At 42.4% G+C, this 13,381-nt stretch overlaps 1 protein-coding gene across 1 annotated transcript in view; it reads left to right on the top strand.

The window, feature by feature from the left end:
- Positions 1 to 2,343: 2,343 nt before the first annotated feature.
- CNN3 (calponin 3) overlaps positions 2,344 to 13,381 on the top strand; it is a 63,434-nt gene continuing 52,396 nt past the window's right edge. The window contains exon 1 of the mRNA XM_089677273.1: positions 2,344 to 2,529. Within this exon, the coding sequence (XP_089533399.1) occupies positions 2,473 to 2,529 (57 nt within the window). The 5' untranslated portion in view covers positions 2,344 to 2,472. The remainder of the gene's footprint in view (positions 2,530 to 13,381) is intronic.

The following is a 13,381-nucleotide window of genomic DNA, read 5'->3' as shown; positions in this document are numbered from 1 at the left end:
CTACAGTGTAAAGCAGTGGTCTCCAAACTGTGGCCCTTTATTTGCCTTTATCTGGCTTTTGGGGCACTTTTGCTCCCATTGATACAAGATACTATTCCTTCCACTGACACCAACAATATGGTGTAATTACGGCTACTGACACAAATGATGGGACACTATTCCTCCCACTGACACCACTAATGGAGCACTATTCTTCCCACTGACACCAATGATGGGGCACTATTCCCCCCACTGACAAATGATGGGGCACTATTCCCCCCACTGACACCAATGATGGGGTACTATTCCTCCCACTGACACTAACAATGTGACACTATTCCTCCCACTAATACCAATGATGTGACACTATTCCTCCCACTTGCACCAATGATGGGGCATTATTCCTCCCACTGGCACCAATAATGGGGCATTATTCCTCCCACTGACACCAATGATGGGGTACTATTCCTCCCACTGACACCAACAGGCCTGGATTGGCTATAGGGCACACCTGGCATTTGCCCAGTGGCCTGGAGCCGCCAGGCCTAAGAAGAGCGGCCTTTTGATGACCGGGCTGCAGAGCGGGATGTAAGCGGCGATTGCAGTCTGGATAGGGCTAACACAGACCACGGCCTCCACTCACCTCCCGCTATGTGGTTATGCCCAAAGCAGGGCTGACAGGAGGAGAGACAAGATGGCTTGTTGCAAGCAGGAAGCGCCGCAAAGGACACACAGACACTTCCCCGACTGGATGCTGCACACACAGCGGCACTGAAGGGACAACGGCAGTCTCACTTCTTCACCGGCCGGCACACAGTCCCACTCTGTAGCGGCGGTGGATGGACTGTCTCTTTGCTGGTTGGGCTGTCTCTTTCCTGGATAGGATGTCCGTTTAAAGAGACGGACTGTCTCTTTTCTGGACGGGATGTCTCTTTACTGGATGAGATGTGTTTGCTGGACGGGATGTTTATTTGCTGGATGAACTGTCTCTTTGCTAGATGGGCTGTCTCTGTGCTGGACAGGTTGTCTCTTTGCTGGATGAGCTTTTTGCTGGATGGGATGTCTCTTTGCTGAATGGGCTGTGTCTTTGCTGGACGGGATGTCTCTTTGCTGATTGGGATGTCTCTTTCCAGGACAGGATGTCTCTTTGCTGGATTGGGATGTCTCTTTGCTGGATAGGATGTCTCTTTGCTGGATTGGGATGTCTCTTTTCTGGATCCCCAACCAGCAGTCACATCCAAATCCAGCAAAGAGACTGCCCAGTCCAAGAAGGGACATCCCATCCAACAAAGAGACATCCTGTCTCTTTGTGGATTAGGATGTCTCTTTGCTGGATTGTGATGTCTCTTTGTTTTATGGGGAGGTCTATTTGCTGCATTGGGCTGTCTCTTTGCTGGTTGGGGATGTCTCTTTGCTGGATTGGGATGTCTCTTTGTTGGATGGGATGTCTCTTTGCTGGATTGGGATGTCTCTTTGCTGGACTAGATGTCTCCTTTGCTGGATTGGGAGGTCTCTTTATTGGATTGGTATGTCTCTTTTCTGGATCCCCATCCAGTAAAGACATATCCAAATCCAGCAAAAAGACTGCCCAGTCCAAGAAGGGACATCCCATCCAACAAAACGACACCCCCATCCAGCAAAGAGACATCCTGTCTGTTTGTGGATTAGGATGTCTCTGCTATATGAGGATGTCTCTTTGCTAGTTGGGATGTCACTTTGCTGGATTGGGATGTCTCTATGCTGTATAGGGATATCTGGATCGTGGGAACTATTCCTCCCACTGACACCAATCATGGGACACTATTCCTCCCACTGACACCAATCATGGGACACTATTCCTCCCACTAACACGGATACATTATTTACTCCCACTGATGCCAGGACATTTTCTACTCACTCTGGCCCCCCTAAAGTCTGAAGAACAGTGCACTGGCCTTTTGTTTATAAAGTGTGGAGACCCCTGGTGCAAAGAAGCCATGACGTACTGGTATGAGACAAACTGTATCCTCTGAAATGTTACATGTTTAATGTACCCTAACCTGAGGAACACCTCCTGCCATGTGATCAGTGTCCGCCTGTCTTGTTGGCTTATCCCTGTATAGCGCACACTCCACCAGAACACAGAAACTCCACACAATGACAAGCACCGAAACCACCTCCAACTAAAGCGCTGATGCAGCGACTGACCGCATAGCTCCACCAAACAAACACACCAGCAATCTCTGCCTGGCCTTGTAGAAGCCCACCAATCAGCGAGCCCTTTCACGTTCCTTCCACCCCCTCATTCGCTCGCAGTACAATCCCATTGGCTGAGCAGCATCAACCCTCGGACGTTCGGTGAGCGCCCACTGCTCGGGAGGCACGCCCACCTTCGATCCCTCTTGTTGGGAGCAGAGAACTAGAAGGTTCTGTTCGCGCCGCCGGTTTAGTCGAGTCGGTGGAGCCGCTGGGAGAGGCAAGTGACCCGGACAGAGCGAGACACGGGCACCGGCAATGGCGAGCTTCAACAAGGGACCAGCTTACGGACTTTCCGCGGAGGTCAAGAACAAGGTAAAGTGTGCCAATAGCGGACCACGAAACCGTTATGAGGGGTGACCGAGACCGCTTGGGGGGGAGGTCATGTGACCAGGGCAGCCAGCCAATGAAGCTGAGTGGTAGAGCTGGGCTCTTCTAGTTACATGTTGGCAATGTAAAAGTACATAATCTGTGTATGAAAATACAGACTTTACAGGAGCACAATATTCCTACATTGCTCTTAGAATATATATATATATATTTTTTATTATTTATTTACTTTTTTAAATTGCTTTCAGTATTGTGCAACTCCCCTCAGGATAATTTGTCTGCTTATTTTTTCCATGTATTATATTGCTCCACCAGTTTACACCGTGCTATGTATGTATGTATGTGCTGTTGTACCTTCCTACGTAGCCCCTTGCAGGACATGCATAGGCCAGATATGCTCTGCCCCCCCCCCCCCCACCAATGGGAATTTGATTCTTCTGAATTGTGCTGATTGAGCATAAAAATCCGCTCCTCTCTGTCCTCCGCTTAGTGAAAAGAAATGATGTCCCTTTAACTGTTTCTTGTCCTCCAATCATTGCAGTCTGGTGTTCACTAGGCGTTTTTTTTTTTTCCTCCATTCTTTCTTTTCTTGGCAGTTGCGTCTCTTTTATATGACCGACCCAACCTATCTTTTTCATACAGGAAAAAGACCTGTGTACTCTTTGGTGTTGTGTGACCAGGATCATTCCACCACTAAAGGTTTACATAGACTGGGGGTAATGTTGAAGGGGGCAGGGGGTGAGTAGTGGGTACACTTTGATTTCATGTGTGCCAGTATTGTGATCTCTCTCCTGAGCACGGTGAACTCGAAAGCGACTTGCGCTCTGGGACAGCAAGAGGGATGGCATTGTATGAGGTTTTTCTTCATCAGCACCCTGCAGAGAGCGGAGTTCTGCCACGATTCCTCCTGCGTGTTCTTCTGGATTGTACAGCCTCTAGAAGAGGAAAGGCAATGGGGGAATGTAAGCAGCGAGCTCTGCACAGGTTTCTGTGGAAAAGTAAAACTCGACAGCTGTTATCCATCTGCACAGAAGATGACCCAACATTAATCGACATCCCACCTTCTCATACGTTTCAGTGGGAGCTTTGTAAAGGAAACTGAAAAGGATGAAGGTGTTGCCTGTCTGGTTGATGTTAATTAGCCTTGCCTTCATAGTCTGGGAAAATTCAGGGGGTGAAGAAAAAAAAACCTCTTCTCATCCCCTCTCCCACCCCTTCCCCCCATCGCATTCCAGGGGCATTACCTCATGGCTTCTGGGCAGGGGAAACATCCAATGGTGTGGGCTCCGCATACAGAATGTTCATTGTCTCCTTCCAGCATCTCCAGCCAAACTGCAGAAGCACAAAGACATTGCTGCTGGATTTCACATTTCCATAACCCCTTCAGCACTTGTTTTTTTTCCCTTTTCAGGCTTAAGTTTTAAACAGTCAGCAATTGGTTGTGTTTGGATATTCTCCTCGATTATTTTAAATTCGGACACTGCATTTTTTTGAAACCCTGTTTGTCAACTAATTTAACTAAATTTAAGCCAAGGCTGGACAAATCTCTGAAGCCAGGTTGGCAACACTCCTTTAAAAAATAAAGCTGAAAGCTGCCATCAAACTTCTGTGGTTTTCTCCAGGTGTTGAAGAAACTGGCCCCTAACAAACAAAAAAAAAACCCTGCTGGATTCCCTGTTAATTTGTCCACCGTTTTAAGGAAAACTCCTGTAATCTTGCAGCCACCAACTGAGCTGTTTTGGGCAACCTAGATTTTAGGATTGGTTGGAAAAAAAAAAATCTCTACAGGGAAAAATATTTATGTTGGAAAAGTATGGCTGCTTGCTGAGGAGGAAAATGACTGTGATGAAAAATAGTTCATAAATTGGACAGAAACTGATGATGTACTGGATTAAAGACTGGTTCACTAATCACCAGCATGTGGTTAACCGTGTAGAGCTCAACAGTAGGTATGTTAGATATCGAGAGTGAGAATGTGGCTTAAATTGGGTGGGCAGAAAATGCTACAAACCAACCAGAACCGATTTATCTGTAATTACAAACCTTTTACAAGTTAAGTTGTCCACTTCCACAGTTATAATTGCAATTCTGCATCTCTCTGTAGGAACGCCACAAATTACATATCTTTGTCTTCTAACCAAAGTTGTTTGTTTCCATGTGTACACAAGAGTCATTGTTTAGACAGACAATATACCTGTACAGAAAGCAGAGTACAACCCCACAGCCTGTATAAAAAAAACCTTTAGAAATCCTGTATAAATGGAAATATGTAGGCTGATGTTGATGACAACATGCTAGTTGCCTGGCTGACGTGCTAATCCTTGGCTTAATTACCAATATAAAGAATAAAAGAATACCTAAATCCAAACACTTCATCCAGATACTATTTCATACAGTACCACACTTCACTTCTCTTGTTCACTATTACGAATACCAAAAAAAAATATACAATTCGCCAAACCACAAAAAAACTGTATGCATAATAAAAAGTCCACTTATCTTTGTACCTGAATATTCATTTCAACTTCTAGATGCCACCACCTCTATAGTGTCACACATATGATCAATGCTGTCTACCGGATGTTTACCCTCACCTGGAATATATGACCAAACCGTTAGTCTAGATCTCCAAACTTTCTAAAAAAAGGGCCAGTTTATTGTTGAACTTTAGGGGGCTGAACTGTAGCCAGCGGGAGTGGACATTTTCCTGGAGTCAGTGGTAGTAAACATTGCCAAATTTGGTATAAAGGAGAGGAATTGTGCCCCATCATTTGGTATCAGTGGGAGGAAGAGTGCACCATCATTGGTATCAGTGGGAGGACTGGTGTTCCATTGTTGGTATCAGTGGGAGATATGGTGCCCCATTGTCAGTTGTCAGAATTGTCTCATCATATCAGTGGAAAGAGTAGTGTCCCAAGGGATGGAAAAAGGCAAGCAAAGGGCCGCATCCAGCCCCCGGGCTGCAGTTTGGAGACCACTGGTCTAGGTTCACACCTATGCGTTTTCCGTTGCATTATGCAGAAACACACAGTCCATTTAACATGATTTCCTATGGGACAGGCACACATCCCTGCGTTTTCATCCGGTGCCTTTTTTGAAAAGGGTCAGGGACTTTTTGTAAATGCAAAATATTGCGTTTTTGGTTCTATAGACCTCAATGGAGATGCTGCAGAAAAACGTGATGTGTTTTTGATGGGTTTTAATCTGCCCAGCAACACGTTGCAAAAAACCTTGCAAAACATATTCAAAAATGTAAAACACACCACAAAAATCACTGCAGAAACGGATCAAAATCAAACTGTATAGGTGTGAACCTAGCCTTAAGTAAGGTCATATAGTGTGCCTGTGTGCCTCATATGGGGCTCCAGATGGTAATCCCTCATAGATGGATGCAAATCTTCCCTTTTAAAAAGCTGTAAATTTCTCCTATGTTACTCCTCCACTTAGCAATCCTCTTCACACATAGATATGGGAAGAGAGACTACCAAACATAGTTTTAAAAAAAGATAAAGCACTATTATAAAAAATTTCCAACATAGCACTCACGTTTCACAGGTGCCTCTGCGTACCACACTACTCTGTACAGTGATTTTCCAATAAGAACCAAACAACCTAAAACACAGCTGTCAGCGGTGTGTAGGTAAAATACATTCTCGCGTTCCGAGCATTGTGATGTCAGCGAGCCCCTCCCCATGGACATCACGATGCTCGGAACACGAGGATGTATGTTATCTACACATGGGTGACAGCTGTGTTTTAGTTCATTGGTTCTTATTGGAAAATCACTGTACAGAGTAGTGTGGTGTGCAGAGGCACCTGTGAAATGCGACTGCTATGTTTGGAAGTTTTTTTATAATAGTTTTTAAAAAAGATAAAGCACTATGTTTTTGGTGGTCTCTTTCCATATCTATGTGTGAAGAGGATTGCTGAGTGGAGGAGTAACGTAGCAGAAATCTACAGCTTTTTAAAGGAAGATTTGCATCCATCTATGGGGGATTACCATCTGGAGCCCTATATGAGGCACACAGGCGTGCTATATGACCTTACTTAACAGTTCGGTCATATATTCCAGGTAAGAGGCCCCTAAGGACAAAAGCTGAGTGGAACCCATTTGAACAATTGAGTACGCGTAGAGACGGGAAGCACAGGACTTCACAAATTTATAAAATTCTCATGAGAATGATAGAAAGTGCTGCCCCTTTATATATGGAGAAATGGGAAAAGTAATTGGGAATATTATTGGATGAGAAAAAAAGTAAGATCTTTAGATTAGCACATGGGACAGTAAATATGAAGATGGTGGAAATGAATTTTAAATGTGTAGCGAGGTGGTATATTATTCAGAGTGTGGCACACAAGCAATATGGAGACAATTCACCTTTGTGTTGGCGTGGATGTGATGAAAAATGCACAATGACACATTTGGTGGGGATATTCTAAAATTCAGGCGTATTGGGAGGGAATAATCCACCAGATACAGTAGATATCTCGGGTTAAAATCTCAAAAGATCCAGGGGTCTACCTACACCATGGAACTGAGCTTACAGTGGAAAAATGTAAAAACCCGGGGCCATTTGATCTTATAAATGCAGCAAAGGGATTGATACCCAAGTTCTGTAGGGAACAAGAGGTACCGAAAATAAAGAATTGGATAGGAAGGCTGGAATATATATATATATTTATTAGTTAGAATGGAGGAACTTTATCATATGGATGAAGATAAAATGGAGAGGTTCCATAAAAAGTGTGAAAAATGGGAAAAGTTTGGGAGATCAAATAAATGTCAAATTGAAGGAGGTGGATAATCAAAAGTAGAGATTAGAAAGGAGTGAAAAAAGAAAAAAAAGAAGAAAGGGAAAGGAAAAAAAAGAGAGGCTGAAAGCCCGAGGATTCCTACGAAAGGAGAAGGTGGGGGGTGGGGGTGGTTTTGAGTAAGGGAAGGTTAACATTTGGGGTTTAGTATTGGTATTTTTATATCTTGATGTAATGATATGATAATAGATCATTAATGTATGATATGTTGATATTTGAAAATCAATAAATATTAATTTAAAAAAAAAGTATTCCAGTTGGAGGGCATTGATCATATATGTGGCACTATAGAGGTGGTGGCATCTAGAAGTTTTTATTGTGACGTGGACACTAATTTTCAGGCAATGAACACAGTTTTTTTTGTTTTTTTTCTTCTTTCTTTGCGTTTTTGGAGAATTTGTGTGTGGGGGTGTTTGTTGTTTTTTTTTTTTTTTTTTTTTTTTTTTTTTTTTTTTTTTTTTTTTGGTATGAAGTAATCGTGAACAAGAGAAGTGAGGTGTGGCACTGTATGAAATAGCTGTTATATCACATTCTGGTTATGAGAGTAAGATTAGTGCATGCAGCTCACTGATGTTTACATTTTAATTTTTTGCATATAACGACTCACAAGGTTTTGGTATTGATAGCAGTTCATCCAGATATGTTGCACATTTGGTGGGACAAAGAGAAAGCAGAGAACTGTGTTCCTATACCATTGTCCAACTGCAGATGGAGCCATTTGTTTCCAGTGCTTTCAAAAATGATTGTACAGACTTTTCAATCTGAAGATGCTACACTTGTTCCTGCTCATCACATGGTACTTGTACCCCACTAGTTTCTGTCGGGCTTTAATTTGTAACCTATGCAATCTGTAATCTGCAACCAATCTGCCTGACAAGAAGAAGTGTCTTAAAGTATGACTATATGTAAACCCTCACCTTGTAAAACAACCTGTTCATTCAGTTTAAAATAGAAATGAAAGGCAAAAATTTGTGTACAGATATAAAAAAAAATACCAGTTTTATAAGTGATCACATAACCTCTTAGCTCCTTATGCAGCTGAGAATAGACGGCTAGTGAGGAGAAATGCTCCTTTTTAGCTGTTGTCCCGCCACCCTATAGCAGATATACTGCTGCAGGGGGGGGGGGCGCAAAATCACGTGTACAGTTAGGTCCATATATATTTGTACACAGGCACAATTTGTTTTGTTTTTTGGATTTTTTTTTTTTTACAAAAACATAAGCAATAGTTATATAATGGATATGGGTTGAAAGTGCACACTCTCAGGTTTAGTTTGAGGGTATGTACATACAGATTGGAGGAGGGGTTTAGGAATTACAACTCTTATCATCCAAAACACACTGCAGAAGCAACCCAGGAGCTTTTGAAGGAAAAGAAGTGGAATATTCTGCAATGTCCAAGTTAGTCACCTGATCTCAACCCAATTGAGCATGCATTTCACTTGCTGAAGGCAAAACTAAAGGCAGAAAGACCCACAAAGAACAACTGAAGACAGCTGCAGTTAGAGCCTGGCAAAGCATCAGAAAGGAGGAAACCCAGTCTTTGGTCATGTCCATGGGTTCCAGACTTCAGGCAGTCATTCCCAGTAAAGGATTCTCAACAAAATATTAAAAATGAACATTTTATTTATGATTACATTCAATTGTCCAATTACTTTTGGTCCTTTAAAAAAGGGGGGCTGGCTACTCCTTAAGAGCTATAATTCCTAACTCCTTCCTCCAATTGGGTTGAGATCAGGTGATTGACAGATGCATCTGCGAATGGCGGCACAGGTAGGGTGCTCGCATGTGCCCCCTACCCAGAAATGCAAAATCACGTACATACAGTTAGGTCCATATATATTTGGAGATCAGCACAATTTTAGTTTTTTCCAGGTATATACCAAAACATATCCAATCTATAGTTATATAAAGGATATGGCCTGAAAGTGCTCACTCTCAGGTTTAAATTTGAGGGTATGTACATCCAGCTTTGTCCTGACATGACACCCCCTTCCCCCATGCACAGCCATTCACTTGGAAGTTCAGTGTTCTGCTGTTTCTTTTCTTCTCCCCCAGCTCTCTGTTTTCAGCTGCATAAGGAGCTTAGAGGTTATGTGATCACTTAGAAAACTGGGGGGAAAAGGTATTTATTACATGTACTTCTATAGCGCTATCAATTTACAGAGTGCGTACATACAAATATTGTACATTCATGTACAGTTCCTGCCCTCAAGGAGCTTATGATTTGAAGGTCCCAAACTCTCACATTCATTCATACTAATTTAAACAGGAGCCAGTTAACCTACCAGCATCTCTTTTGGAGTGTGGAAGGTAACCAGTGTACCTGGAGGAAGCCCCATGCAGGCACATGGACAACATACAAACTCTAGGCAGGTAGTGTTTTGGTTGGGTTTCGGACTGAAACTGTGTATTTATAATGTGTGGGTTTTTTTTCTTCTTTTTTTTTTTTTTTTTTATTTAAATTTTTTCCAAATGTTTTTGCCTCTTGTTTTTCTATTTTAAATTGGGTTGTTTTACAAGGTGAGGGTTTTACATATACTGCAAACTTTCTAAAACAGAGCATAATTATTCATCCCTCCGCACATGTCAGGGTGCTAGATGTAATCCTAGACTCTGACCTCTCCTTCGTGCCCCACATGCCATCAGTGGCTAAAGCTTGCCTCCTTAACTTCCTCACTATATCCCGAATTCGCCTCTTCCTGACCAACGATACCACAAAACAACTTCACTCCTTGGTTATATCCTGTCTTGACTATTGCAACTCCCTCCTCACTGGCCTACCTTTACACAGGCTATCTCCTCTTCAATCTGTCATGAATGCTGCGGCTAGACTTAGGCATCATTCACACTTATATTGAAAGCAGGCATTTGAGGGGCTTTTTAACGCTCCTCAAATGCCTATGTAGATAATACTATGGGCAGCACACAGTGCTGTTCACATTATCAAAACATGAAGCGTGAGCATTGCTTCGCTTCAAAATTGAAGCCTCGTGTCGAGTCAGGAGGAATTTGAAGCCATTCAAGGCTATGGTGACGTTCTACAAATGCGCTTGCAGGCGTTTGATAGGCATTTGTGCAGTTGTGAGGCATTCATGACATTACAGTTTATTATAGGCATTTGGGGTGTGGTTTTAATGCTTCAAAATTACCCATAGGGCATTTGAGGATTGTTTTTAACACTTGTAAAAAGCCAGTCTAATGCCCATACTAAAGCTTGCACCTAAAGCCATAGGAGCATTTGGCAAGAGTGAGAAACTTACGTCATGTGTGAACCAAACCCTTTATACACCTTCCTAACCGATCGTTGATGGCTTCCGCTCTCTGTCAATCCCTTCACTGGATTTCATTTGCCCATTGTATAAAATTCAACACTGCCCCCAGCTACATCACCAACCTCATCTGAAGATATTGTCTAGTTGTCTTCTCTGGTCCTTTTTCAAGGTACCTTAGGCTGGCCATACACTATACAATTTTCTGTCCAATTTCTGCCCAATTTCCTTTAGATTTACCTTCAACTATGTAGTGCAAGGGCCTGCCTAATTGAATACAACTGAAAGTGTTGTAGTTTTGACCTCCATATTATATGGTTTTTGGTAAACCTAAACCAAAAATCTCAAGAAATGGTATAATGTATGGCCAGCCTTACTCTAGCTCCCTTTTTAACCTCCTCCCATGCTCGCCTCCAGAACCTCTCTCATCCTCTGGAACTCCCTATCCCAGTATTGTCCGGTCAGCTCTTATCCTGTCCACCTTTAGGCGATCCTTGAAAACTCATCTGTTCAAGGAACCCTACCCCATCTCCACCTGAAAAAAAAAAACTGAAGGAGTCAACTACATCAGATCATCCCCTGCAGCTATTTCCTTTTGTACTACCTCCCCCTTTCTAACCTCCAGGAGCAGGGCCCTTCTATTCCCCCTGTATTGAATTGTGTTGTAATTGTGCTGTCTCGTTTTAAAGTTGCTTTTGCAGCATTAAAACTACAGGGATGTTCCCAAATTATGTTTTAAAAAGCATTTTTCTACAATATTTTTGGGACCTTCCAGACATTAAACCTTTTGTCAATATTTGCAGTACAATCTGTTTTTTTCTACCAAGGTCTATAATAATGTGCACATGCCATCTGAGTAGTCTCATTGAAAGCCATGAAATCCCCAGCCACTGTGACTTTTTTTTTTTCTCCCCTCCTCCCTGCTCTCTAGTTTCAGGAGGGATGCACTCAGTTGCATCTGAAAACAAATGTCACAGCAGACGCCCTTTGTGTGGTTTAGGCCTGCTGAAAATGGCTACCAGTCTATTCCTACTGTTATAATCTGGTTTTAATTACATTAACTGTAAACAGGCTCTGAAGGTAGATATTGGAATTGGACTGTTAATTTTTTGGATGACACAGCTGGAAAGCATATTTTATTCAATCTAAAGCCCCATCTTGAGAACATTGCTTTAAAAAGTTTTCAGTGAAGAAAAAAAAAAAAAAAATTAAAAGGGAATTTCCATTGTTGACTAGGAGCTTGAAGTTCTATCATGCTTTGCAAGCCTTTAATTACTTCAATTATAGAATAAATGATAAAACCTCCTGCGCTGAAATGGTTAACCTAATTCTAAGCTGCTCACACTCCCCTTCACCACAAGGTAAATTCAAAAGAAGATTGGATATATATAAATAGTGGAGCGCTAACACAACCTACTAATCTAGGACAGGCATAACATATTGCAATATATAAATGGCACAAAGGTGGATAATAGTGTCATACATACACAAAAAATGAAATTGCAGTGATACAGTGCATGTGCTCATATATTCAAATGCAGTTCATGCTGTATAAAAGTCCATAAAAAGAACTTTCCAAATTTGGTAACATAGAAAACACAGCAAGCTACGTGGGGTGATCACAGTGCCACACGATGTGCAGACAAATCCACAGATGACCAAGGTGGCTCCTCGCCTCCCAAATGAGACCCACTGGGTCAACTCACTGTGTGGGTGGCCCACATGAACCAGGAAAGGTATCTCCAAGGATGGAACACTAAGAAAAAACGACCTTATTGCTTCTGGGTCTTCTCCTATCTCAAAGATACTCAAATCCACATGACCATAATGGGATTATATTAAAAACAGAAAAGATCCTTCATAGTGTAATCCTGCTTTTTATTAGACATATAGACAAACAGAGCCAGTTGCCCACTCACATGTAAATCGTATATAAAATCGCCTTTTTCCCATATCATGGGTGTATACTCATGGTTCTGATGCTAGGGACACTCAGCTCCACTCGTTCCACGGCAACTCCAAAAAAATGGCGTCGACGTCGGAAATGACGTCACTACGTTTCCGGAAATGCTGTCAATGCGTACCTAATTCTAGAATGTTGCAGGTTAACCTTTCTGTAGAAAGCATCAGGAATGCAGCAAGGCCTATTTTGGCTACAATGTTGGATCCTTCAAGCTGTTTGTAATTGTCTCACCACATGGTAAGTTATTTTGGTCATTTAGTGAGTTTGGCTGACCCTTCAGTGCTTTAGGCCTCATTTACACTATGTAGCAGGAACATGCATTTTCCACAGTTCATGCATAGGGCACCCCATTCCCTTGAATGGGCTGCCCTTTGTGCGACAAATGTACCAAAGAAGCTCCTGCACCTTTTTCGGGTGTGGTGTGCTTTGCATTTTTCTGTGCGACTTGTGGTGCATTTGTCACACAGCTCCTAACCATGTGTGGGGCGTCATTAGGCATTAATGGCACCCAAATGCATGTTATCGCAATCTGGAATCTCCTCTCTGAAATTGCAGACAGAATTGTGAATGGGGCCTTCTAGTCAGATCTTTCTACCACAGTCTGTATACATCCACACGGACAACAGGCCAATCTGGTTGAGAGGCATTTATACTGCCACTTTGTTTTTTGGATTGTGGGAGAAACGGAGCATTTAGAAGACACCCTAAAATTGTAAATGGAGAAATTAAACTGAACCAGTGGCCACAGTATTAATCACTTAGATCCTTTTTCTTTTCTCATGTCAGATTA

Source organism: Staurois parvus, unplaced genomic scaffold (assembly GCF_062004578.1).
Source record: "Staurois parvus isolate SC_StPar_1 unplaced genomic scaffold, SC_StPar_1.0 ptg000183l, whole genome shotgun sequence".
NCBI classification, from domain to species: Eukaryota; Metazoa; Chordata; class Amphibia; order Anura; family Ranidae; genus Staurois; species Staurois parvus.
Note: the sequence above shows the minus strand (reverse complement) of the source record. Positions and strands in the feature narration are given on the sequence as shown.